The sequence below is a fragment of the Sturnus vulgaris genome, chromosome 21 (genome assembly GCF_052056855.1).
Source record: "Sturnus vulgaris isolate bStuVul1 chromosome 21, bStuVul1.hap1, whole genome shotgun sequence".
NCBI lineage: Eukaryota > Metazoa > Chordata > Aves > Passeriformes > Sturnidae > Sturnus > Sturnus vulgaris.
The window spans coordinates 5097747-5124651 of NC_142263.1; the positions used below are offsets into that span (position 1 = coordinate 5097747).

Genomic DNA, 26905 nt, shown 5'->3' on the forward strand with positions numbered 1-26905 from the left:
TGTGTGAGGGAATGGAGCTGATTTGTGTAATAAGGGAATGAACAATTGGTGAAAGCATTTGGTTTATTTGGGCCGAGAAGCCAAGGCTGCTCTCCTGGAACAACCTGGGACAAGGGGACAAAGAGAATAACTGAGCCTCAGAGCAAAGGGACACAATACTGCAGAAGACTGCGAGCTGAGAATTCGTTTGATTTTATCAGAGGTGTAACATTCTGCTAGTATGGACGGGAAAACTGAACATTAGATTTCAGATAGTTTTTAAAAACCCTCTTTTTTGGACGGACTTAAGTTCTGTGTTTGTCCGCTTTCCCTATGCCTTTCTCCGGGGCCGGGGAAAGAGGGGCCATTCTCCACCCTGAACCTCCGGGCCTTGAACCGGCTCTGTCCGGAGAGGGATGGGGGTGCCCTGGGTCTCGAGGGTGCGTTGGATTCGGGCTGCCCTGGGTTCAGGGTGTGTGCTGAGCTCAAGGGGGTGCGCTGGGCTCAGGTTGTGTTGAATTTAGGGTGCCCTGGGTCTCGGGGGTGCGTTGGATTCGGGGTGCGCTGGGTTCAGGGGGTGCGCTGGGTTCAGGGGGTGCGCTGGGTTCAGGGGGTGTGCTGAGCTCAGGGGGTGCGCTGGGTTTAGGGGTGCGTTGGATTCGGGGTGTGTGCTGGTCTCGGGGTGCGCTGGGCTCAGGGTGTGTGCTGAGCTCAGGGGGTGCGCTGGGTTTAGGGGTGCGTTGTATTCGGGGTGTGTGCTGGTCTCGGGGTGCGCTGAGCTCAGGGGTGCGTTGTATTCGGGGTGTGTGCTGGGCTCAGGGTGTGTGCTGAGCTCAGGGGTGCGTTGTATTCGGGGTGTGTGCTGGTCTCGGGTCGCGCTGTGTCTCGGGGCCCGCTCGGAGCCCGCCGTGCCCCGGGCCCGGCGCTGGGGCCGCTGCGCTCCGCCCGCCCGGCGCTCCTGGCCGCTCTCCGCGCTCGGAGCCGCCCCGCCGCTCTGTGCCGCGCCGCGCTCGTCTCGCTGGCCGCGCTGGGCGGGCCTGGCGGAGCCATGGCGGCCGTGCGGGGCCTGCGGATCTCCGTGAAGGCGGAGGCGAGCACGACCACGGCGGAGCCGCGCGGCCCCGAGCCCGAGCCCATGGAGGTGGAAGAGGGAGAGCTGGAGACCATCCCTGTGAGGCGCTCGCTGCGGGAGCTCATCCCGGTGAGGGCCGGGAGCTGTGGGCGACGAGGGGCTGGCTCCGGCGGGTGCGGGTGTCTGAGCGCTCGGCGGGGGCTTTGGGGGCATTCTCGGGAAAAGCAGGGATGTGCGAGCGGGGATATGGGGGAGGCGAGTCCTAAGGAAACGGGCGGGATGTGCTTGGGAAGGAATGGAATAAAGGAGGCGGTGGAGAACAGGATTTGGGGTGCTGTGTTGGGGTGTGGAGGAGGCTGTGGGTGGGAGAGTGTGCAGGGAATGTTTGATATCGGGGAATCGGGTATCTGATGTACAGGGGATACCTGGAGCGAGCAACATCTGAGGGATAGCAGAGCTGCGAGTGTGGGCTCTGAGGGTTTCCTTCCCGATATTTTTCTTCCCTTTTTCAACTCTCGCTGATTGTTTCTGTATACAAGTTTTAGTAGGATTAGGTTTTAACAGCTAAAAATGGGTCACAGTTCTAAAATCCTAAGTAGTCTTCTGCTCTCAAAACTTGGGTGAAAATTGTTGTGGAAGCTGATCTTTAATTAAACAACGTGCTTGTACCCAACATGTGGCCTGAGAGACAGCAGCGAGCTGTACTTCCTTGTGCTCTGAGCCAACATCACACACTGGGGGCTTTCTGTAAGAAATGGAAAGAGAAACTTCCACAGATACTGAGCGGTTTGATTTGCACTTTAAAACTTTTTGAATCATGTTTATTTGCCTTTTCTGTTTCTAGTAGCTCTCACCATTTGGCAGCATTAGAGGAAGTTTGGTGCTGTTACTAAGAAAAGCAGTTGGATTGCGTGTGTTCTTCAGGCTTTCTAAACTGAGACTAACCTACTTCTAGAAATGGTCCTTTAGCCAAAGTAATTATTGCAGCACAAGTGTAAAGAACGCAAAAAACAAAAACCAAGAGGTGTTCTTCCAGCTCCAAACTTCTGCCAGCTGAGGGTGTCAGGATGAAGAGGTGCCATTTTACAGATGCAGACAATGGAAGGCACAGAATTGGGTCATTGGTTCAGGGGCTGTGGGTTTAGTCCCTCTCTGATTCAGCACTCCTGACTGATGGACAGGAAACTTGTAATTTTTCCCCCCTCATTCTCCATTTTTACCCTCTCTCAGTATCAAAACGGTAGTGTTTCACCTTGGTATTTGGAATTTGGGGTTGAAAATAATGATAGGAATAAAAAGTTATTTTGTTTCATTGTAGATGTGGCTTGGTGTTCTCACTTTCTGAGATTAAAAACTGCAAACTGACATTTCAGTAGTCAGGTATCACTGCTAAATCTGCTCATGTTTTACAAGGAAATTATACCCAAACCCAAAATACTTAGGAAAGGTGTTTGATGACTTTCCCTGTATTTCTGAGAGAGTAAAAAGCTTGGCAGCAGCTGATATATAAACTCAATTCAGTCAAAGGAAAGAATCCTTACAGTGAGGGAAGTTTGGTTCAGTTCATGTGCTTTTGCTTTCACTGACATCAGAGTGCCTCTCTGTCCAGGGATGTAGCTTGCATCAAGGAAAAGAGGATCTATTTCTTGTAGAAATAATCAGGTGTTTTTTCAGTATAACAAGTGTGTAGCTTTCAGTGCTCATTGAGATTTCATCACCGTTTTGCTTTGTTTCAGGACACCAGTAGGAGATACGAAAACAAAGCTGGAAGTTTCATCACTGGAATAGATGTAACCTCCAAGGTAATTTTTGTGCTATGGGTCTTCAACATTTTGAAGATCCAAAAACCTGTGATGCTTCCTAATAAAATCTGGAGAACAAGGAACTTCTTAGCCAGTTTTCAAAACTGCACAAGTTCCAGCCAGGCTGTTGCTCATGAGCTACATTAGAAGAGCCTGAGATGCCAGTCTAAAAAATTCTCTGGAGCCAGCTCTCCAGTGTTAAATTCATCCTCAGAGAAACAAATTCACACTCTTGTATATATTTAAAAAACATGGGAAAAAACTCTGTAATCTTCAAAGATGAATTTTGCCTGTGGTAGGCTTCCTTTGAGAGAGAGGTTTTATTTAATATTTGTTAGTGAGGACTAGATAATGTTCCTGTTCCATGATGGAGTCTGTGTTGTCCAAGACACCTTGTTTTCCATGCATCCTGATTCCCACTGCTGGAAATACACAAAAATTGCTCTGTGGCACAGAAATATTTTGGTGAACTACTGCTACATTCTGAAACCTACAGGTCTCTGCAGAATTACTAGAATTATTAATATAAATTGTTGCTGCCTGGTAGATTTTGAGTATCCTCGGTGCAGTTTGTTGAGGGTGCTGCTGACTCCTGTTTGAGTGCATTGTTTTGCATTTTGCAGGAGGCAATTGAGAAGAAGGAACAAAGAGCCAAACGCTTCCATTTTCGGGCTGAGGTGAACCTGGCCCAGAGGAACGTGGCCCTGGACCGGGACATGATGAAGAAAGGTACGAGTTCATCCAGCAGTCAGGAGAAAAGATCCCTTCAGTTACTTCCTCACAGTGTCTTGACTTGATTGATCCTGCAATATTTTCTACATTCCCAGAGGTTTTGCCAGATCACTGCTAAAAGGAATCACTTTGGGGTTTTTCCACCTTTTCTTTTGCAGATCATTATTTTTAACCTATTTGACACTTGCCAGTTCACTCTTCGTTTTACCAAGCCCAGCACAAAGACAATATTTTTTTGTGTGCCTTATTTCCTAGTGCTACATGCCCGAGATTCACATTCTGGGTCAGTGCTGCTTTAAGAATCCTTAAATGCTTTGTAAAAGCCCTGGAGCACTGTGTGGGTACACGTGGAGGACTCTGTGTCCTGTGCACAGGGACATCAGACTCTGTGCTGTACACACAGTGAGGCTGCACTGATGGCAAGCTGGAGCAGAAGCCAGGAGATGTGTGCACAGCAGATTGGTGCTTTTGGCACCCAGTTAGTTCTCAAGGCTTTTTTTCCAACTGGCAGCTTGGACCTGCTAAGCTGTGGCCTGGAACAGTTCCCCATCAGGTGATACAAGTGGAAGTGCTTTGTGCAGGACCTTGTTTTGTTCTGGCTCTTTAGTACTTAATGATAGTACTTTGGCAGTGTTCAAAGAGGAAAAAAAATGTTTTTCAAGCTGTTTGGTTGCCGTGCAGTCTCTGTATCTACCAGTAACCTCTTTCAATTCTCAATTTATTGAAGTTTTGCATTGTGGGAGAATAAATTAAGTTATGGTCTATGTCATGCTTCATTTCAATTAGTTCCTCTTTAATTTATTTGAAGTATTTGCCTTATAAACCCATATGGTTCTAATCTGAAAGCTTGGAATAAATACCAGTTCGTGTCTTTTCCTCTTTATAGCAATTCCTAAAGTAAGGCTGGACACCATTTACATTTGTGGAGTGGATGAGATGAGTACCCAGGACATCTTTGCCTATTTCAAAGAGTATCCTCCTGCTCATATCGAGTGGCTGGATGACACTTCATGTAAGTAAACAGAGTATTTGTAACTCTTACTCTTTTTTTTTTAAACCTGATCACAGCTGTATCTCTAAGGGGAAAAAGAAGAAGGTCTAAAATTATGTGCTGCTTCCATCTTGACATAAATAATATATCTGAGAGAGGGTGATTGAACTGTGCAGTTGGGCAGGTTGGGATGGTTTTGTGTGGAGGAGGAGGAGATTTGTTGCCATATTTGTGTAGTGCATGCTCCAGGAGAAATGGGTGGGTGGAAGGAGGTGGCAGCTGGGTGTGATTTCCATAGATTGGAAAAGGAATGTGAGTACACATGGTAAGGGCTGTTTTGGGGAGTGATATCTGCAAGATCAAAGGTGGTGGAGAGTTGTGCTTTCCTCACTGACACTGAAGAGTTCTTTGCTACATTTGGGTGCTGGATCCTGGAACTGCAATATTCTGAGACTGTCATGTGGCTACAAACCTTGTGCCTGAAATAATAGAAAAAGAAATAGGAGCCAGTGCAGGTTTTCCAAATGGCTGAAAATTTACTGACAAGCATGGCTAAAAGCTGAGAATCAGTAACTTCATTCTCTGGAGTGACCCTGAAGAAATTCTGTTCAATGCAAGACAAAACAGATGGTGTTCTACAAAATACTGGTGACCTTGAAGTCACTGTATGTGACAGCTTGAAGGACTGGCACAAGCTGATAGAAAATGTGAAACCCAATGAGCCCTGGGTGGATAATTAGAGTACAGAGCTGCTGGATGGACCTGTGCTGATGCAGGAACTTGGAAATGCACAGCTTAACTCTATCTGAGGCTTCATTTCTAAGATTGTCTCCTTTCTTAAATGCTGCATGAGTAAATTCATGTGAAAAATGAGGCTTCAGGGTTGTAACAATACCCAGCTATAGTTATTACACATCTTTTTTAATGGTGAATTTTCATGCTGTGTCTGGGTTACCATGTCAGCTACATTCAGTGAAAATATCAAGAAAAAAACTTTTTCTTTTCAGCATAGGTTTGCATGATGGCAAAAACTTAAGGTGACTTAGTGCAAAGGTGGATTTAGTGTTCTGTGTCTCAAACTGATGAATTTGAAATGATGAACGTTTTGGAAATCTGGAGATGGGAAAATGAGGCAGACTGAAAGAAAATGTAGATTTATTAACCAGTCATTTAAGTTAATACCTGGGTGTTCTTCACCTTATCTGTTTGAGTAATTTAAGAGAGATTCTCTTCTTTAGTGTCACTGTACAGTTTTGTAATATCTGAATCCACTCTGCTTAACAGCAAAACAGACACATTTGTTGCTGTATTTGTACCAAGTGCAGAAAGCTTTTGTTCAAATCCTGTTTCTAAGCAGTTTTAGCTCTTTCCATTTCAACATCTATGAAATGCTTTTAATTGGCCTAATAAGTTATATTTTAATACCATCTGCTGATACTTAAGGCACATCCTGAATGATATTGTGAACCTGTGTACTCTATAATCTGTGCAAAGTGCTTGAGCAGTCTCTTATTTTACCCTATTTTCCTGCTTTTTGGAAAAGATTAACAGAATTCTGCACTAAAGTCCAAGGTTCTGTTAACTTGCCAAAGGGGAAAAAAATCCAGGCTTCATTCCTGCCCCCTGCTGCTCCCTAAATCACATTTGTGTGGGAACACATGGATCCACTGACCCCAATCCAGTGCCCTGATTTGCTGTTTTCAGGAAGCCTCTCAAATCTATGGCTGTGCATTTCAGTGATTTTGGGGTTTTGTTCAGCTCTCGTGTTTTGTAATAAGCTGAAGACTGTGTGTCCTCCAGATTATCAGCTGTGTTAAAAAATACGACTTTCCCTGCAAGAGATCTGATGGCTTTTCTGTCATTATTGAATTTTTGTCATTAATCTCATTCCAGCAGGGCAGGGGAGATGTGACTGCTTGATGACACCAACTGCATTTGGCTTTTGTGTTTCTATTTGTCCCAGGTAATGTGGTCTGGCTTGATGAAGTGACAGCAACACGGGCTCTAATAAATATGAGTTCCCTGCCTGATCAGGAGAAAACAAAGAGCAGAGAAAACAACAAGGAGAAGACAGCTGAAAAAACCAAGAAAGGTAGATTGAGATATGCAAATACAGCCATCATCTCATTAAATCAATGAAACTTTAAACTTGTGCTGGGGTATTGCATAACCTAAATTACTGAAGGAGCTTCTATCATATAGTTGCAGGTAAATGTATTCTGCCACTTTAAAAAAGGCTTTCATCTTGGAAACCTTTTGAAGAAGCTGCTTCTTAAAAGGTGGGTTGGAGCTAGACCAAAAGCAGTAATTCAGTCCATACTAAACGTGTTAGAGGAGGGTGATGCTGAGAGCTGGTATTTATAGTGGGACATGTGCACAGAAATAGCTCTGTGTGATGTGCCTGCAAAGGCAAAGTGGGCAAAGAGCAGGTGTGAGGAATGAAATAGCACAGCTAATTCCCTTTGTGATGCACCACCATCCTTCAAGTGTATCCCTCACAGCAGCGTGACAGTGCATCACTTCAGCTCTAAATTTGGCTGTTATCCTTTCAAGAAAGCAGTTTTGGAAAGGTTGGTTATAAAAGAGGAGAGCAGTGAAAGTACATCTCCAGTGTCGTGATCAGCCTTGGTTGTAAATTTATTTTTCTTTTATGTGGGGAAGTTTAAAAGCAGCGTTTTGCTACCTGAGGATAGTTTTGCTCTTAGGCTGCTGTGAGTGCTGTGGTTGGAGGTGCTCTATCACATTAAACACAGCAAAAAAAAGTTAATAAATATCATTCTTCCATAGATTTTGCTTTCAAATGCTGTATATGACCTAAATGCAAGCAGCCAATCTCTCCATTAGATACCTGCAGTACTTCCAAAAGCCTTTCTGGGAAATTTGGTGTTTAAGGCTTTGTTAAACTTTGGGATTCTTCTAATCCACCCCCTTTTCCTGCTCCTTTTCTCCACAAAGCAGTGGCTCCTCAACCATCCTCATTTAATTTTGGCCAAATGTTGATAAAGCTTCGAGTAAGACTCGTTATGAAATTTTTGGAGATTAGGGACATTGCTTAAATGGAGCATAAACATATATATTTAATCCTGCTTGCTTTGAATTGCATATTATATTATCATTACACCCCTCTGAAAATAAGAGCTGTCATCTGAATTACTCCTGTTCCTCTGGAAAAGTGGGATATTAGAGAAAGTACAGACTGTTCAATTACATCTTAAGGTGTGAGATCCATACAGATACCCTGGAGTCATCTGGCTTGGTTACATTCCTTTTTTTAGATAGGAATTTCAGGGCTGTTTAGACATTTAGGGAAGCAAAAGATTGGTCTGTGCTGTGAGAAACTTCTAATTTGTGAGAGAGAAAAACGCATGAATACTCTCCCTGATGGAACTTAATTACTATGATTTGAATTTGGGTAATTTTTTTACTTAAATTCTCTCTTTGGTTTCAGTTTGGTTAATTGTGCTTTATTGTTTTCACTCAGGAATATTTTGAACAGCTGCCACTCTCTATTTTAAGTTTTTAAGTTGGATGAGATTTAAGATGAGGAACTCTGAAATATAAAAGGGTTTTTAATCTTAGGCCTGTGAAGTACTTTGAGATCTTTGCAAACGATGTTGGCATATCACACTTCATAGCTGTCCATAGTTATTACTTTTTTACAATATTTTACTCCTTGGGGACTTTGAAAAAAAAAAATTCAGCATGAATTTTCTTATACTGGGCTAAAAAGAACTGAAAAATTAAAGCATATACTTCTTTTTAGTTACTTCACAGCAAAATTAAGTCACTAAGGTTGTTTTTTCTCCGTTTTACTGCTCCTTCTCTTTAAGCTTTTGATTAATAACCTGTTTTACACTGTTAGTGTTGGATATTTGTAGGCATTTGAGAAAGGAGATGGAAGGAAAGGCTTTTATGTGCCTTTAGTGCCTCGGCCTTGCTGCTCTCTAATTTTGAACACGCTAAATCCTGACAGGCAGTGCAGTTTCATTGGCTTTCAAAGAATTAAATTAATGATGCACATGTGCTGCTGCAGGCACAGGGCTCTGAATTTCACTGTGCTCCACTTTTCCATAGGCATTCACTGCTTTGATTATTCCCTAGGCTGCTCAGGAGAAAGGAAAACACCTTCAGGCTGATCTCAGGCAATGTAGGTAATCATCAATCAAATGAGGCTGACACACTAAAATGGAGCTTGGTTTTGTTTTGTTTTGTTTTTTTTTTCCCAATTATTTTCCTTAGAAAAACAGGAGGAAAGCTCTGATGATGAGACAGAAGAAGGAGAGGTTGAGGATGACAATCCCAGTGATGTGGAGGTCAGTACAGAGGGGAAGTGGAAACTCTGCTGTGGAAGTTTTGCTCTGGCTGCTGTGAAGTTTTCACAGCATTTTAGGTTTCTGTTTGCAATTCACAATTTAATTATCAAAATAAATTAGGTAGGGAGCAAGAGGGAGCGTGCAGGTGATGATAATCCCAGTGGAAAGTGCTTTGTGAAAATGGATTTTGGAGAGTTTAAGAGTGAGCCTGGCCTCTCTTTTCTGCTGGGAGGAGGCAATGAGAGAACAATAATGGAAGGCAATGACCTTTCAGCAGGGAAAGTGCTCAGAGCCCAGTGGGATTTAGGCTGCCCATGGATGTGTGGGAATCAGCACACAGTGCTGCCCTGGCAGCAATTTAATCCCCACTGGCTGGGGGTGTAATAGGTGTGATTAGAATTTCCTTCAGGAATGGCTCAGTGAACACTCTTACGTCATGGAAGTCTGCATTTAAGATTCTATAAATGCAAAAGAAAGGTTTTTAATCATTGTGTGAGGGCATGAGAACCTGTTAATAAAATCATTTAGATATGAAATGGGAAAAAACCACTTTCTTTCAGTGTCCAAGTTGTGCTCTTTATTTTGTGCATTTCAGTCAGTAATGTAGAGTCTTTTGACAATTACTGGATTTAATAACCTGAGTTAATGTTACGGAGCAAGAGCAGGAAATATTTTAAATTTTCAGGGCAATTTACATTAAAAATTAACACCAGCTCGTCAAGAATAAAAAGCAGAATTCATTTGAACATCATTTGAAAAGTGACTTTCTTCATAATCACTCGATTGCTTCTCTGTAAGCAACCCATTTTTGTTCAACAGTCATTTGATTATTTTTGAGTCCAAAATACCTTTTTTGCCCCCAAAGTTGGATGCCCTCTCCCAGGTAGAAGAGGATTCTCTCCTGCGAAATGACCTTCGCCCTGCCAATAAACTGGCTAAAGGAAACAAGCTATTCATGAGATTTGCTACTAAAGGTAAATGACCTTCAAAGCACCCCAAATTCATTGCTTCTTGTAGTTTTATTTGGTGACTAATTAATGGCTCAAAGTGCCTACTTCTTATTTACAAGTGTTTTTTTTTTTTTTTGTTGATTGTTAGGTGTTAAGGTTTTGCCCTAAATCTCCCTTTCTTGTGTCAATGATATCCAGTTGAAGTTGTATGAAAATTATTGTACCTGGAAATTGTATCTTGGGCTCAGGGCATTCTTCCCATTTCCATGGAATAGGTTTTATGATGTCTTTTTCCAGAAGTAAATTCTATATTTTATAAATATGGATATAACTTGAGATGCCAGCCTTGAGAGGGATTAGTAAAAATTATTGCTAAATGTACATTTTATTTATGAATGAAATGAAAATGTATATAATTTCTGGACCATGTAGGAAGTGGCACATTGATTAGGAAAAGAAAGCTGATGAGGAAGGTGAGTGGAAACTGCAGCAGTGACAGGGGGATGTAAAGCCCTGTTAAACTGATCTATAGAAACCCAGTCCTCCCTGGAATTAAGTTTCTAGACACAAATAAAGCTGTGGTGGTAGGAGAAATTCCAGAGGTGTAAGCAAAATTGAATCCTTCATGGAGGAGGGGAAAGTCATTCTGATTTTAAGGCACACTCAGTCTCACTCTCTGTCTTTGGATGGTTATTTATTTTTATGCTGTTAAGTTACACTCTAAGAGGGAAAAATTCCTATAATTAATGTTGTTTTGCAGATGACAAAAAGGAGCTGGGAGCTGCCAGGAGAAGCCAGTATTACATGAAATATGGCAATCCAAATTATGGAGGCATGAAAGGAATTCTTAGCAATTCTTGGTGAGTGTTGGACAGAGGAATTGGAACATTGCAGGTTGTAAAACTGTTTTAATTCGTGGATTTTCTATTTGGTTTATGTAGATGCTTGCAATGTGAGTGTGAATTTTAAGCAGAGAATTTTCTCACTTTCTCTTCAAACCATCCAGACCAGCTCTGACATAAATATATTAAAATAGGTGATAATTACATATCCTTCATCCAGGATCTGGGGCTTAATGAGTGAGCCATACCTGCTGTGCCAGGAATGTCACCTCTCTCTGGTTTTGCAGGAAGAGGAGGTACCACTCCCGCAGGATCCATCGGGATGTGATCAAGAAGAGGACGCTGCTTGGGGACGATGTGGGCTTGACTCCTCCCTACAAACACCGGCACTCAGGTACTGGGGACACTGGGACAGCCCTGTGGGGACACTGGGACACGGATCTGGAGCACTGCCTCACCAATCCCATGGCATGCGTGGAAGTTTTCTTAAAAAAAAAAAAAAAAAGAAATCTGAATCCCGTTTTAAGAGTTTAGAGGAAATTCCTGAGATGGAAACTTAATTCTGCTCGTTGCTTCCCAAAATAGCTGCTGCTTTTTTTGTGTGACATTTTTTTCTTTTACAAATTTAGGGCATGGGGACTGTGGCATCACAGGCCACAAGAAGGGGTGAATGACTTCTTCAGCCTTCTTGGCAATTTGTCATACTTGCTAAGTAAATTCTCCCAGTCTCTAAAAAAGCAATCTCTAAATGTAGAACAATAGAGGTGAGAAAATTCTGTTAATTAGGCTTGAATGTCTTCATCTGCTGCCTAAGGTAGAAAAATAATGGGTGTAAAAATCTGACATGAGACAAGTACAGTGTGATTGGCCTGTTAAAAATACAGCCAGGGATGTGTCAGATCTCATGGAACATTTTCCATGTTGATCATGTAGTGCTGTCTGAAGAGATGTCTGAGTGCTGGTGATGACTAAATTGAAATAGTTTCTATTTAAATCACTGTCTGTGATAAATTCATAATAATGACACTTGTGTTCTTTTTGGCATTGCTGCTTGCAGGACTTGAAAGGATTTTTGCAGAGCCAGCAGCTGGCACATTAAGCCCTGTAAGATCCTGGGAATTGTGCTTAGCTCAGGAAGGAAGAGCTGCACCTTCTGCAAGAGGCAGTTGCACTTTAATTACTCTGTCCAGCACTTGGCCAGGCCTCAGGGAGTGAACCAGGCACATTTTGTCCTGTGGCAGTTTTAGCCCACTTATTGATTCCGCTTAAAATATTTGGCAAAATATTCCCTGTCTTTAAGAAGAGAGAACTAAAAGAACAGCACACGCTCACCTCTAGCAGCGAGGTGATTTTCAAGCCCTTTCTAGAGATGCTAAACCTCATCTGATGAGAATGAGCTGTTTTTGCTGCAGGCTTGGTGAATGTTCCCGAAGAGCCCATTGAGGAGGAGGAGGAGGAGGAGGAGGGGGAGGAGGAGGATGAGGACATGGATGAAGATGAGCGGGTGGTGGTGGAGTACCGCGATGAGCTGCAGGCGTTCCGGCAGTCGCGGGAGCGCAGCGCCGCCCGCAGGTCCAGCGCCTCGGACTCGGATGAGATGGACTACGACCTGGAACTGAAAATGATTTCCACCCCCTCGCCCAAAAAAAGCATGAAGATGACCATGTATGCTGATGAGGTGGAGTCACAGCTGAAAAATATTAGGTAAAATTTCTTAAGTCTTCGAAAGTAGCAGTGAAGAGGCTTTTCCTGGGTTTAGAGCTGTCGGAGCTTGATGACAAACCTGAAACTACTTTTCAGTTCTTGATATAATTTTGTAGTAGATACTCTAACAAAAAATACAGAAACTAGGCTTTTAATAGAATTCACATTTTTTATACAGCTTCTTCTGCAGATCTCTCTATCCTTGTTGATTAATAATAATGAAACTCAAAGTAGAATCAAGAGAGGTTTATCCAAACAATCACAATTAACAGGGAAAAACAACTCTTCTTTCTGTTTTCTCTTTGCCCCTTGCTCTTTATCTCAGAAAGATAAATAACTCTCAATTGTTGATGATAAAAATGAATTTATGTTCATTATGGGCTTACTAACCAAAGTTGTATATATTGTAGATTAATAAAATAACTAACATGTGTCCCTTCATTAGGGTGATTGTACTCATCATAATGTCAACAATTTTGAGGCTGCCTGGACATGGATACTGAGGTATTCATGGAATTATTGTTAATATGATATTGTTAGATAAATCCTAAATACTTGAATATTTAGGATTCTGGCTTGAACAGCTTCTAAGCATTGTTTTTACTTCTTTTTCTAAGCAGAGAAATCCTGATATTCTTATTTTCTGTGATGTAATTTTCCATGTAAGAAGACTGAAGAACTATACTGGATTGAATTTTATTTAAAGGACATCAAATCTATGATTTTTTTATTTTTTTTTTAGGAATTCCATGCGAGCAGATAGCATAGCCACCAGCAACATCAAAAACAGGATTGGCAGCAAAGGATCCTTGGAGAAAGTTGCAGATGTGAGGCTCCTGTTGGAAGAGAAACGTCAGAATAACTCTGGGCCACGGCAGCCAAACAGCACTGTCAAATCAGGTAAATTTATCACTCATTGCTGGGCAGAATTGTCACTAAAATATATTTATTTCACACCTGTGCTCCACTGCAGATAAACTCTGCATTCACAGTTTGTCCTCACTAAGAGATTGAGTTGGGAATTGCTTTGGGGAAAAAATCAAGTGCACTTCAGTGAAAGCTTTTTTAAGTCTGAAGTTGATTTCCATTTATTTTCTTTGCCTGTGCCAATTTCTCCCCACTTTGTCCTTTTTGGGGCTCCCTCCTTGAGGCAGAAATTCTCTGCAGCTGAGAAGCACACAGGGAAGGTGATGCACAAAATCAAATGTGAAACACTGACCACACTTAAAAATACATATAAACACATATTCAAAAATGTGTATTCCATGAAGATGGGTGGTTTTTGCATTTGGAAGGATTTATTTTTGAGCTTAAATAACTTATTTCTTTGACTTAAACGTATAATTTCAGCTGCTTCTGACGTATTATCTGACTGATAAGTGAAAAATACCTTTTTGTATCAATGAAATGTCAAAATTAGGTTTGTTTATTTTACCCCTCCTACCCATTTTGGGCCTTTGACAAGTTGACACATGATCCTAAAATTCCCTTTGCCTTCATATGTTTGCCTGGACCCTCTGTAAGATTGGGAACATTCAGCTATGCCAGGCAAATTTTAGAATACAAACTTCACATCAAGGGTTAAGTATCAATATCTTTAGTATTCTTTTTATTTTATTCTGCCAAATACCAAGCAGTGGTAAAATTGTAAATCAAGGTATCTATTACTAAAAGAATTGTTGAAGGCAGACCAGTTTTCATGGAATTTTACCTCCTGCTGGATATTTACACACTCTGTTACTACACCAGAAAAGCAGCAGGCCATGGGATAACTTAGGCTTTTATCTTTTGAACAGAGCATAACTTAAAACATTGAATGTCAAATTTATTGGCAAAACTGAAATGAAATCTGGATAAATTGTATGGCAGAAATTGCCAGGAAATCTTGAGTATCAAAGACCTAAATGAAAAGACTAAAGAAAAGACAAAAACAGAGAAGTAAATGATCATAAAGTGAGCTGGCAGAGGTAAATACAACAGGATTTTTTCTTTTTTGTCATTTTAATCACTGAAAATATCCCCAGATGTGAGGCAGAGACTGGGAAAACGGCCACACTCTCCAGAAATCAAAGCCCCAAGCAGTACCTGTGCTCCTCGTCGAGAACCAATCTCAGATGTGCACAGCAGGCTGGGAATCCCCAAACAAGATGTGAAAGGCCTCTACTCTGACACCAGAGAGAAGAAATCAGGTTAGTTGTGTGCAGAAAATGTTCTGCTGCACTTCCTTTGGTTTTGGAGGCTAAGAGAAATTCCAGCAGAAAGCCGTGGAGGGGTGGAGTTGAACAAAATTCAGGATAAATTAGCAAATGTTTGTTCAGAGCTCTGAAATCTAAATGCATGTAAGGAGGAGCTGGGGTTTTTTTGGGAGCAGTGTTTTTATGGAGGTGTGCTGAAGATCAAGGACTGCTTTCAAACTGTGGGCACCAAAACACGTGTCAGGAATGCAGGGGCACTTCAGGTGTGAATTAAACATCCTCTGAAATGGGGGACAATGAACAAGGCTGCCCTGAGCCTCCTGCAGCTTAATTTCAATAACTCTTCAAAGCATGATCAGTTCCATGCCATATATTAAGGTGGGAGGAGTATGAAGGGTTTGAAGAGTTGCAGTGAGTTTAAGAATTGGTTCCTTGACTTCTTCCCTCTCAGTCCTGCCTGTTTTGGATTTTTTTTAATGTTTGTTTTTCATCTGCTTAGGTAATTTATGGACCAGATTGGGGTCTGCTCCAAAGACACAGGAAAAGACTCCAGAGAAAGCTGAAAACTCTGTGGCATCTCCAGAGGAAGATGACTCTGAGCTGCAGAGGGTTTGGGGTGCTCTCATTAAGGAAAAAGAACAGTCCAGGCAAAAAAAGAGTCGCTTGGATCATTTACCCTCGCTACAAATCGAGATCAGCCGGGAAAGCAGCTCTGGCTCAGACTCTGAATCATGACTGGTTCCACAGCCTGACCCTCCAGGTGGTGACTCTGCAGCCTGGCAGGATCCCCTTTGCCCAAAAGCTGGACACTGGCAAAGACTCTGCAGTGAAGGAAGTTTCTCTGCTCCTTTTCTACAACAAGAGAGGCATAAACCACTTGAACCCTAAAGCAAAGACGTTTGTCTGGAGTGTGTGGCTGGCCCTGTGCTCTGTAGGGCATTGTCATCTCTGTTTGTGACAGCAAACCTGTAGTCAATTGTAGCAAAACATTTTCTCCCCCGAGCTTTGAACTTAAAAGATGAGGCAGAAATGCTCTGTATTTTTAAGGAGACCTTTTCTGTTCTTGGTATTTTCATCATGGAGGCTTTTAACAAAATGTTTGACACACTTCATCCAAAGAACAGGGCATCTCATGATCCAGATCATTGCCTTGCCCTTCTGGCTCTTACCAGCACCTTTCCTTTCCTCCTGAAGTAATAACAAGAAAGCTTCCTGGGTGGGCAGCCAGCAGGGATAAAGCATGAAGGGATTGATTATCACATTCCCTTCTTCCAACACACTGAATGTAAATCCAAATTACACATTTTTTACAGTTAAATTCCATGTAGTTGTCCCAGTGGAATACAAGGAATCCTGCTCATTTATTTTGGTGATACCACATTCTGCTGTAGCAGGGATTGAGATATTCAGGACTGCCAAGTTGGATGTTTAATAATTGTGTAAATCCCTGAGGGTTTGGGGTTTTTTTGTTTTTTTGGGTTTTTTTGCTGTTGTTCTATGAGGAGGGATTATATTCCTTTCATTCCACCTAGATTATGTGCTGAAGCAATCCAAGAGCTGGAAAACATTTTTATATTTGTGAGAATCTTCCTGTTGGCCATGGTGAAAGCTCTAGTGGTGTTCTCCTCTGTGCTGTTCTCTGTCTATATAGAAGTGAAGAGAAAAGGAAAACTTTAGGATCACTGTCTCCTGTCAATATTTTGGATGTTCTTCCTGTATAGTACACGTGGATGTGGACATGGGTGACTTGTTCCATTCATCTTTTTTACCTGCACATTTTCACCCCTCCCTGGGTAGGACAAGGGTTTGATCAGTGTGCAACTGCTATTTTTTTTTTTCATGTTGCCAGTAATTCTGAGTGAGGAATAATGGAGCACATCACATTCAGGTAACCAACAGGTAGCAAAACCATTTTAATACTCTGAAATCTGTTTGCATTGTCCCTGTTCCTTGGTTCAGTCAGTCCAAAATACCTGTGAACTTCTCTTCCCATTTCTGCTTTTAGCAAGCAAATTTTTCCCTTTTTTTTTCTTTTTTTTTTTTTTTTCAGTTTTGCTCCCCCTATTTTTGTACTAAGTAGGTTTGAGGTTTCAGCAAGGAATGTGCAAAATTAACTTTTCTTCTGCTTTATGATGTGTGAGGATAGCAGCATGTAAAATGAAAGGTCAAATGACAGGCACAGTGATGACTGGAGGGGCAATCTGGGGGCTGAGCAGGCTTCAAGCCTTACTCTTTCCTTGTTTTGTGACACTCATCCTTGATTTTATATTTAATTATTGAATATATAAATGTCTCATAAAAGTACTGTTGAGAAAACGTCTGCAATGTGTGATCACTGTAATAACTTCATTTCAAACGAGTGCTTTCATTGATATCCTCTCCCCAAGCTTTCCCAGAGGGTCACATCTCTCCAGATCCTGATAAAATTTATTCCACCAGTGTCTTTTTGCCAGTAAACCTTTGTGTTGTGTCACTGCCTGGAATCCATTGGGACCTTTCCTTTTCCTGGAAGGAATCGACCACCTCATCCAGCAAAGCACCTGGATTATTGGGAACCCTTGCATGGTGTTTCCATGTCAATATTCCTAATTTAAACCTGAAGGATGAACTAATGGCCATAGAGGATCTCTGTAGCTGATCTAAAAGATGTGTGGAATCAACCCTGTGTTTCAGGAAAATGCACCCCTAACTCTGCTCCTGCCTTCCAGGTTGTCAAAAATGCTCCTTAAAAATTCCCCTGCGCTGGTCAGGACTGTGGTTTCATGGTTTTGGGGGGGGTTTATGTCTGATACAGGAGCTTAACTGCAAGAAAAATCGAGATTTAGACCCATAGAGAGAGTTTTGTAATTGAGTGTGCCTGGTTTTGCTTTTTTATGCAGAGCTTTGAAGAGTGCTGGTATTGGGAATTCTTTCCAGCTTTGGGCTTCCTTAGTTACCTAAGCAAGAACTGTTGGGATTTGGCAATTAAAAATGAGCTTTGAATTTTAAGTCAATGCTTTTTCCTCAACGTTTTAACTTCCATCTATTTGAGAGGTTGCAAAGAAAATTTTTTTCCAACTCCCCTTTGTGTTTAGTCCTTAGCTAATGTGTCCTTGATTTTTTTTTTTTTTACTGACTTCCCAGCTATCCTCACCTTCAAGAATTCGATGCAGAAATTGATGTTTGATAGAGAGACAGGGGACCTGTGTGTATTTCACTAAAACGTGTTTTATGTTGAAAATTGCAAAAAGACAATGTTGGCTTTGCTGGAGGATCTGTGCCTCAGAGGAAAAATCTGAATTTTGGGTGGTTTGTTACATCACCACACTAGTCTTTCTTGTAGGAATATTTTGGTGTTTTCAAAAGGTGGATTTTTGATAAATAGTTCTTCAGGCTGACTGAACACGTGGTGTTGAGGGTGAAATTTTAAAGCAAAGGCGGCTTTGTGTTTCTTTTACCAGGGAAAAGGAAACCAAAACACCCCTATTCTCAGTTGACGATGACACAATGTGAAAAGAATGGAACTTTTATTTAAAAACAGCTGTTCTGTTCTAAATAAAAGTGGCCTGAAATCACTCCGACCTCTCCAGTTTTCCTGGAAAACGAAGAACCGAGGGCAGGGCCGGTGCTCCCTGGGGCTGTGCCCGGCCGGGGGTGACACGAGGGTCCCTGCCCTGAGCTGTCACCTCTCCCTGCCTTGGGGTGGTGCCCAGACCTGGGATTTTTTTTGGGATGGGATTTTGGGGTTTTGGGGCCGGGTTTTGAGCGATCCCCGCGGCTCCGCTCGCCCCGTTCCTTCCAGGCCCACACGACAGGAAATGGGAGCCTCAGCGCACCCCCGCCTGTGGAGCAATGGCACAGCCCGCCCCCGCCGCGAGGGTGGTACGGCCCAAGCCTTTATAAGCGGCCGCCGAAGTGAATCGCGCCCTTTTCGTCCTGTGCTGATGGAGAGGCTGAGGTGAGGCCGAGCGGAGCCGAGCTGGGCTCGGGGCCTGCCGGGCGGGCAGCGGGGAGGCGCAGGCCTGGCTTGCCCAGCGAAGCGCACGTAGCTCTAAAGCGCTCACTCCCCCAGCTCGGCAGTGGTAGCGGCCGCCGGGCCTGCCTGGGCCGCGCGGGCCGGGCCGCACCATTGGAGGGGAGGGGGGGCGCGGCCTCGCGGCGCATGGCGGCTCACGGTTCTTGTCCCCTCAGGTCACCATGGAGGCGACACCGGCACCGAGGGACCCTGCCAGGCTGCGGGATCGCCTTCCCGGTGAGTCGGGAGGGGCTCGGCCGGGCCGGGGTGTGTGTGAGGCATCGCTGCTGTGGGTGCGGATCCTCTGCTGGCGCAGCCCTGCCCGGGCTCCATGAGGGCCGTGCTGGTAACGCTGCTGTGGGGACAGCTCGGCATCCAGCGCCGTCCATCGACTTTTGTGGTGCTGCAGCCATGAAAATAAGCAATTAGGTCCCTTTTAATGATTTTTTGATGTGATAGGCCCTTTCTGTATAAAAATCAGATCCACAGCAGTGGAGCGTTTGCGATTTCAGTTTGAAAATTGCCCTGTTGGTAAACGCAGTTTTGCAGGCTGCATTCTTACACTACTTTAAATTTACATAGTTCTATATTTCCTGATTAAGAATTATTTAGAGGAGATTGCTGACTCCTAAGAACTGTCTGATATAAATATCAGTGATTCATATCAACATAAATACAAGTGTAAGTAAAGCACAATCGGTCATGAGGGTCTGGTTATTTTTTGTTTTTCCCTGTATAAACCTACTTTATACGGCTGAAGAGTATTCTAGTAACACTTCCCTTGCTTTTACTCCCACAGGAGGAAGATGTCTTGAAGTAAAAAGTAAGTTAACGGTTTTTTTTTTTATATAAATATTAAGGCGTGCAGAGTTGTTAAAAGGAGTTCTAGGCTTTACAAGTCAAAAATAACCTGTAAAAATTACATCTTAAGTCAAATAAAACCTCATTAAAACTGACTTTGTCTCCACGCAAGTTTAGAGTTAATGCTTCGTGCACTGAAGGGAGATTGTACAACTGTTAGAGATAAAAGCGAGTGTTTTGAGTGTTTAATTAGAGGAGTTAATTAGCGGCTGTTGATGATGATAACCCTGAATAGGAAGTGCCGTCAGATGCGAGAACTGACGATACCCTGGTTCTGGTCTGAAATGCAGCTACACACAGGAGATTAAACCTTGAAATTCATCCTCTAAACTCAGCCCACCTTGTTCTCCATGAAAGCATCTCACATTCCTGTCCCTCTGTTCCACTTCTCTGCAGAGCCTGGGCTGTGACACAACAGGACTGGGAGCAGTGGGCAGCTGGCCCTGCTGTGAAGGTCAGTGATGGCTTTCAGTGCACTCCACAGAATTGTATACCAGGTGAAATGCAAATTTAGAATGAGGTTTATAGAATATAAGGAGCTTGAAATGTGTATTTTCACTGAATTGTGTGAATTAAGAATTTCAAGTCTGATATTTCTTTCCGGATATATTTAGGGGGAGCCTGCAGGTCTCTGCTGGTTGTTGATGTCCAGCCCCTGATGTGAGAGCTCTTCACAAGCCCTGTGGAGGGCACTGAGACAGCAGAGCAGGAGAATCTGCTGGGTGAGTTCAGTGTTTGTTATGCTCCTTAGCTGGATGTGTGGTGGTTTTTGCCTGCAGTCTCAAAAAATCTCAGTTTCTGCTCTAAAAGTATAATTAATGAAGTTCTAGGTAAAAAAAAATACTTGGACTAAAATCCAGGCAGTAAATGTGTAAGAGCAGCTGTTCTTGCACTGTAGACAAAAAGGTCTTGATTCTGCCACAAATGTGTCAATTCCCCTGTGATATCATGTGATGAAACTAACCCAAACTTGCTGGAATTACCGGCAGATTGACTGGTGGTGAGCAAAAGGTTTTCTGATGATATCTCACTCATTAACAAATCCATTAATGATGATGAAGGCTGATTACCTGACCCTGCTCCTGTGTTCCAGGTGCTGCTGCTGGAAACATGTCTGAGGCAGAAGGACTCCAACAAAACACCTGAGCTTGAGGATTTTGTGTAGACACAAGGTTTTTCTGCTGTTACAAAGTGGTAACAGTTAAAGTGTTTTATTACATGTACATTAAAATATTAAAAAACACCACCGTGTTTTGTCATTTTACTGCGTTAAGGAATGACTTTGTGTTCTGCAACACATTTTTAATAAACACATTGGGCACTCTCTGTAATTGCTGTAAAATGGTGAAGAGGATGTACCCAGATTGCAGAGTATTTACTGCAGATACTGCCACCAGGGTTTAGTGTGGTAATTAGGGTTTAAGCAAGACACCAAAGTATAATTACTGCAGAGATCAACCCTTAAATACTCTGGCAGCCAGAGCAGCAAATGCAGCTGCATCTGTAGCTTGTTTGCAGGCTTTGCTATTTGTCATTTTGATCTCGAATTTAAAGTCTGCTGCAGAGGCAAAGTTCAAGAGTTAAGGAGAATCTTGGAGATGCTTAAATGAGTTAAAACCCAACATTTGAGGCCAAAACTCCCAATTAGCTTAATTATGTCAGTATAGCTGGCAGGTTATAACACTTGAGTGCTCCTGAACATCCAAACTTGATGGTGCTGAGCCTTCTGCCCATTTGATGTCAGCAATTGGAACTTTTTAGGGTGTGCTTTTTGCAAAATTTAATAAATAATTTAATGAATTCCTCATGAGCTTGTGGTCACTGCACAGCTCCAGATGGGAGAGCTTGGGATTGGTTTTGACTTCCCTGTGGAGTTCAGGTGAAGATATGAATAATTTTTAATTTTCTGACTGAAAGATGCTGTGAGTTGGTGCTGCTCATGTGGCATCACAGGGCAGTGTCCCTGTCCCTCCAAAAGCACAGGTGGCTGTGTTCTCTGAGGTATAAATTGCATGAAAAGTAGAATTTCAGGAATTTCTCTTGAAGCTAGTATTCAGGAAAACAGGCTTAGTATTTTTCAGAGAAATCTCCTGGTTCTAAAAAGTGCAGATTAATTAATCTGGATTTTTTTTCCCCTCAGAATCATCACTGTAATACATCCAGTGCTTAATAAAAACATTCAGCCTGGGCCATGGAGTAGGTAAAACATGTTTGGAATTAATTAGTTGCTCTTTATCTGAAAGGATTTGAGCAGTATGAAGAACAGGTTACTCCACTGTTTAATTAAAGTTACATTCTGTTCCTAGTGTTTAAAGAAACAAAACTATTTTTGCCTGATTTTAAGAGCTTGTGTATTACAACATGTTGACATTTCTTATAACATGCACTGGGAATAAAAATGGGTTCAAAGCTCTCAAAAAGCACAAGGAATCCACCTTGTTTTAAATGTGAATCTGCAGCCCATGGAGGTAAAAACAGCCACATGCCCTCAGAAAACAGAAATAATCAGCAAATTGTTTAATGAGCTGTTTAATTTGCTCAAGGAAGGTTTGCTGCAACTTGTTTTGTAATTGTTGCTTTCTAGTTGTAAAATAAAAACATAAAAACAGAGCAAAGCTGATCTGGGAAAACTTAGGTATTGAATTTATCTGGGTTTATTGAGGGTGCCTTTGGTGGTATCTGTTGGAGAGAAGCATTAATGAGTTTGATTTTACCATCACTTGTTTATTGTTCTAATCAAAACCAAAGTTCCTCAGCAGGGATCCTCTAACAGGCTGGGTTTTCACCGAGATTAATGAATGGAAAAGTGTTATTTCTGTTAGAAATTGGTGCCTTTCAAACTAAACAAGTGTCCTCAACATTTTACTGTGATCTTCCAGGGGAGCACAGATAATTTCATGGTGCTTGAGGCGAGGGGAAATAAAACCATTCTGTTTTGATTACAGTTGGAGCACTTAAAACTTCATGTTGGGGAACAAACAGCAGACAAAAATCTGGTTTTAAAACACAATTATTTTGGATTTTGTAAAGGTTTAAAAAGAACAGTTGGCAGGAATCCCTTTGGCACTCAACAGCAGCCAACAACCCTGGATAAATCTAAAATAGATGAAAGATTAAAGCAGAAAGAAAGAAAATATGCAGCAAAGCAAAGAATGGCCGAGTGCCAGCTTTTAGCAATGAGAGAGATGGCAATGCCGTGTCTCAAATCGCTATTTGAGAGAAAACATGGAGATTATCCCCAAAATCTGTGCTGTGGCTGTGGAGCTGATGGAGAGGGGCTGGAATTGAGGAGGAGGAGGAGGAGGAGGAGGAGGAGAGGGATCGACAGGGACGGAGCTGCCTCGCTGTAAATCACAAGCTTCACATTTCACATAAATGCTGGTTCTCGGCCTTATTTCTTGATTGGTATTGTAAAGCAATCATATCGACATCAGCACGAGAATAATCACTCGTGCAGAGCCATAAATTAGTGTAATTAATACATGCCAGCTATTAATGGCAATGTGAAGAGGAGCTCCCTCTTGGCTTGGTGGCTGCTGTTCCAGCTGAGGCATTTTGAGCTGTACCTACTTAATTAGAAGGGAGGAAGGGATATCTTGTGTATGTGAGCTTTTCAGAATGCAATAAACCCTAAATATTGACACTTCACTCCTTTTCCCCTCGGAGCAGGAGGAAGAGCCATTAATTTTCCAATTCTCCATTTCAGAGAAGTGAGGCACAAAAGGAGCTGCTGTTTTCCAGCAAGGAATAACATTGGTGTCTGCAAGAAAAGTGTCACAGGTTTGTTTTCTCCCAGCTAAAGAATGGCAAATGCTTTGTTCTAATTTCTGTGATACCACAGGCAGCGACTCTTGAGCTGCTCACAGCAAAATCTCAAAATAACCAGGGGATTTTTGGCCTTTCTCAGCCTCAGGATGTTTCTGGCACCACTGACCTTGTGCTGCCAGAGCTTGAGCACATTTCACGTGTTCCTGTAAAGAAGGACAAGGTTAATGCATCATTTAATGCTCTGCTAGGACAAACATTCCCTTTCTTTGTCACTTCATGTAATTTAGTGCCTTAATTTTACGCTTGAAATCGGTTTCAGCCCGACTGTTACCAAGCAATCCTAAAACTGCAGAACGTGGTGAGGGTAAAACAGGTGGGATTTGATTTAGGGTGTGCAAGGAGGGTTTATTTAAAGAACATTGAGCGTTTTCTGCTCCTGTGTTCTAATTCAGAGTAACATCTGTCCTGCTTTACCTCCTGACACTCGAGCCCACAAGATGGGGCAGTGACCAAGCTCAGAGCATTTGAAATAAAAGAGATTTTTGCAGCCTTGAAGATGCTTCTTTAGGGAAAGTCGGGTTTACTGCTGGTTCCTTCCCTGTTTCTAATAAGATTTGCAACTTTTATTACTATGTAGAGAATCCCACACACAGTGAAAATGTCACTCTTTAATTAGCTCTTAATTAATGTTGCTTAGAGTTGGACCAGCAAAGGCTCAGTTTTTGATGCTGTGCAAACTTCCAGTCATGGTCCCAGCCCCAAAGTGTTCCTGGTCTGAGTGTGGTAGGAGCCAAAGGGGTTAAAACTTATTTTTATTTAGTAGAAATAAAGAATGATTTGCCCTTCATTACCTTTCCCTCCCATGCAGCTCAGGACCTGCCAGGCTGTGCCTGCTCCAGGTGGATTTTGAGTCAATAAACACCCCCAGCCCAGCACCTGTGTGGAACTGAAACCTGAACAAAATGCAAATGAGAAAATCACTTAGTGGAGACTGATTTCAAATCCCTGCTGCTTCAATCAAATAGAGATGTTAGAAGTTTAATCTCCTATAATTAAGACTTTTGTTTGTTAGACTCCTGTTAGTTTTTGCAAGTCAATACTTGGATTTTTTCCCATAACAGTTTTTTTTGTTTGGAATGGTGTGTGGTAAAATCATTGCATAGCACAGCTGCAACACGAACTCTAAACAAATAATGATTTTTCTGAAGCTGCCTATGGCTTCCTGCTGGCTCTCCTTGGTTTTCTTTATAATTTCAATTTATTTCCCAGATTTTTTTTTAATTGCTTTCTTGCTTGTGCTTTCCCAGATCCTGTAGGATAGTTACTGTAGGTTTGATTTTCTTGGCTTCTTCTGTATTTTGTGCACTTGCAAACTGCACCTGAAGATTTGTTAGTGTTGGCTTTGGGTTTGTTGGGTGCTGTTATCACTGAGTAATGAAATGAGGTTTAACAGCACATTAAAGACAAACTTTCAGCTAAGACTGAGGTTATCAGCCATAATAAAAATAATAAATTTTTCTGGATAGCTGAAACTTTATTAATAAACACCTGAGTCAAGATAATAGTGCTACCAATTTGGTTATCAGCCCTTATCAGACAGCAAGTGCAGTGCTGGTGCTCAGGTGATCTGTGAGCTGTTTAATGCAGCTCACAACAACAGCAGCAGCTGAAATATCCAATATAAATGTTTTACATCTGTGCCTCCATCTGATAATCCTGCAGCAGCCTGCAGTGTTCCACATCCCCTCATTACAGATAAGAAACTGGAGCTTGGAGCCGTGCTGGGAGCAGGCAGAGGATTTGGTCAGCCATTGGATAAAGCAATTCTCCTGAACTGTGTCAAATCAGGTATTTTATTCCTTTCAGCCATGGCAGTAAATAATAAACTCTTTGTGCCGACTGAAATCCAGGGGATACCTGCTGGGAGGATGATGGGAATTGTTTCAAAGCTGGGAGCTTTGAAATGCACAGTGATGGGAAGCCCCTGCACCAAGGTACCCACACTTTGAATTTAATTTAATTTCATCTATCCAGTTACCTCCCCACCAGCCTGTTTGCTGCTGTGCTTTGGAGGAGGTGAAATAAAGCTTCAGTGGCAGGGCCAGGCTGTTTGGAAATGCAAAACAGGAGCTGCATCAAGGGCAAGGGATTTCAAAGGTGCTGCTTTTATGCTTCAAAAAAGTCTTTGGAGATGACAGCAGCAACGTGGTGTCACTTGGCAACGGGTCAGAGGCTGAAGCTGAGGCAAAGGAAGGGTTTCAGGGAGGAGAACAGGGCTGAAGGATCACCAGCCCCAAAATGGTTTGAAGAATGGATGTGACACCAGGGTGAGGGGACAGCTCTGGGCTGGTGGCTGCCCCTGCCCTGGAAGCTCAGCCCATTCTGGGGGCTGGCACACAAAAAGGAAAATATTTACATTTCAGCTCCCAGCTCTGCTGTTTCTCTGCCTGTGCTGGAGGGGAGCTCTGAGCCTGCAGGAAAGCACAGCTTTGGAAAATCCTGAGCCTTGACACTCATAATTTCACAAGCAGGTGGGTACAGTGAAGATGAAACAACAACAGCAACAAGAAAGGAATGGTGAAGTTCACCTCTGGGAAAGTGAAGTGTAAATGCACACAGCCCCAAGCAGGGGGCTGTTTATTTTGGATGTTTGAAGCCTGTCCACCTCTGGGATTTTCTGCCTCTTTCTCTCCATGCAGAATTCCCCAGCAGTGGAATCCCTTTAGTAGGATCAGGAGTCAGAGCCCTGGAGCAGCAGGTACCAGAGTGTGACTGATTCTTCCCTGCCTTATTTTTCATTTCTGGAAGAGCTGGAATTGCAGCTCTTACCTGGAGTGAATTACAAGGCAAGGAGCAGCTGCCAAAGGGAAGCTGTTCCTGTGCTGCTGCAGCTGGATTTTCCACATCTGTTGTAGCCCAATATCCCACAGATTTCCATCTATCTGTGAGTCTCTGGATGTCTATTCAAGGAATTTGGGCCTTTAGTAAGATGCTTTGGGGTTTTAATTATGCAGATTGTGTTTAGGATGGCTGAGTGCTGCTTACAAAATCCTAATCACAAAGCAGCTCCCCAAAGCCTTGCCCAGACCCAGAGGAACCCTGGTTTTCCCTGGAGAAGGACAGAGCTGACAAGGAGACCCAGGAATAAAGTGGTTTTACAGCACACACCTTGAAAATCCAGTGATAAATGCCCAGGCCAAACCTTCAGTGAGTTATATATCAATATTTCTCTCTTTTGTAAACCTCAAATCTATTTGTCCTTCCAGTAACAGCTCCCTGAGAGCTGCCACGTGCACCAGGCTCACTGAAGGCTGGGATTGCTCATCCCAACCTGGATGCAAACCTCCCCACAGGTTTATTTGCTCCTCAGATTGAGTTAATAAAGCAGCAGAGAAGAAAGATGGCCCAGAAGCCACAGGATCAATAAGCTATTAGGAGCCAAGAAAACCCAGCAAACTGCACACATAATTAAAGGCTGTGGTGAGCAGGTTGCATCTTTTCTGACTCTATTAAGTCAGGTCTTCAGTTTTATGTAAAACCATCAGCTGAGCTGAAGGTAAAACCAGCTGTGTCTCTGCATATTTATAGAGGGGGAGATAAAAAATGCACACCCAGAACTGGCAGAAGGGACTGTAAACAAAGCACCTCCAACTCCCCACCCCTCGGGGTAATTGAGCCATGGGCTGATGGAATTGTCTCATT

The 26905-nt window shown here is 42.7% G+C and overlaps 1 protein-coding gene, 1 long non-coding RNA gene and 2 other non-coding genes across 5 annotated transcripts; all 4 read left to right on the forward strand.

Moving 5' to 3' along the window:
* Nucleotides 1-991: 991 nt before the first annotated feature.
* NCBP3 (nuclear cap binding subunit 3) lies at nucleotides 992-16900 on the forward strand. Its single transcript, XM_088177148.1, has 13 exons — nucleotides 992-1180; nucleotides 2788-2853; nucleotides 3477-3582; nucleotides 4472-4597; nucleotides 6540-6668; nucleotides 8816-8889; nucleotides 9755-9863; nucleotides 10600-10699; nucleotides 10969-11075; nucleotides 12094-12385; nucleotides 13128-13285; nucleotides 14410-14574; nucleotides 15080-16900. Exons 1-13 carry the CDS (start codon nucleotides 1028-1030, stop codon nucleotides 15313-15315), a joined length of 1821 nt encoding a protein of 606 aa, XP_088033274.1. The 5' UTR covers nucleotides 992-1027; the 3' UTR covers nucleotides 15316-16900.
* A 1540-nt stretch (nucleotides 16901-18440) lies between these two features.
* LOC106853284 (uncharacterized) lies at nucleotides 18441-25774 on the forward strand. 2 transcript variants are annotated; one of them, XR_015807946.1, is made up of 9 exons: nucleotides 18441-18517; nucleotides 18751-18811; nucleotides 19374-19397; nucleotides 19832-19889; nucleotides 20050-20157; nucleotides 20529-21635; nucleotides 23142-23215; nucleotides 24926-25051; nucleotides 25627-25729. It is a non-coding gene; the product is annotated as an uncharacterized LOC106853284 (long non-coding RNA). The 2 variants fall into 2 exon arrangements; XR_015807945.1 differs by having other exon boundaries at nucleotides 20529-23215; nucleotides 25627-25774.
* Nucleotides 19647-19720, forward strand: LOC148221500 (small nucleolar RNA SNORD49). Its single transcript, XR_015808005.1, has one exon. It is a non-coding gene; the product is annotated as a small nucleolar RNA SNORD49 (small nucleolar RNA).
* On the forward strand, nucleotides 20384-20457 carry LOC148221501 (small nucleolar RNA SNORD65). The gene has a single exon (XR_015808011.1). It is a non-coding gene; the product is annotated as a small nucleolar RNA SNORD65 (small nucleolar RNA).
* Nucleotides 25775-26905: the final 1131 nt, after the last annotated feature.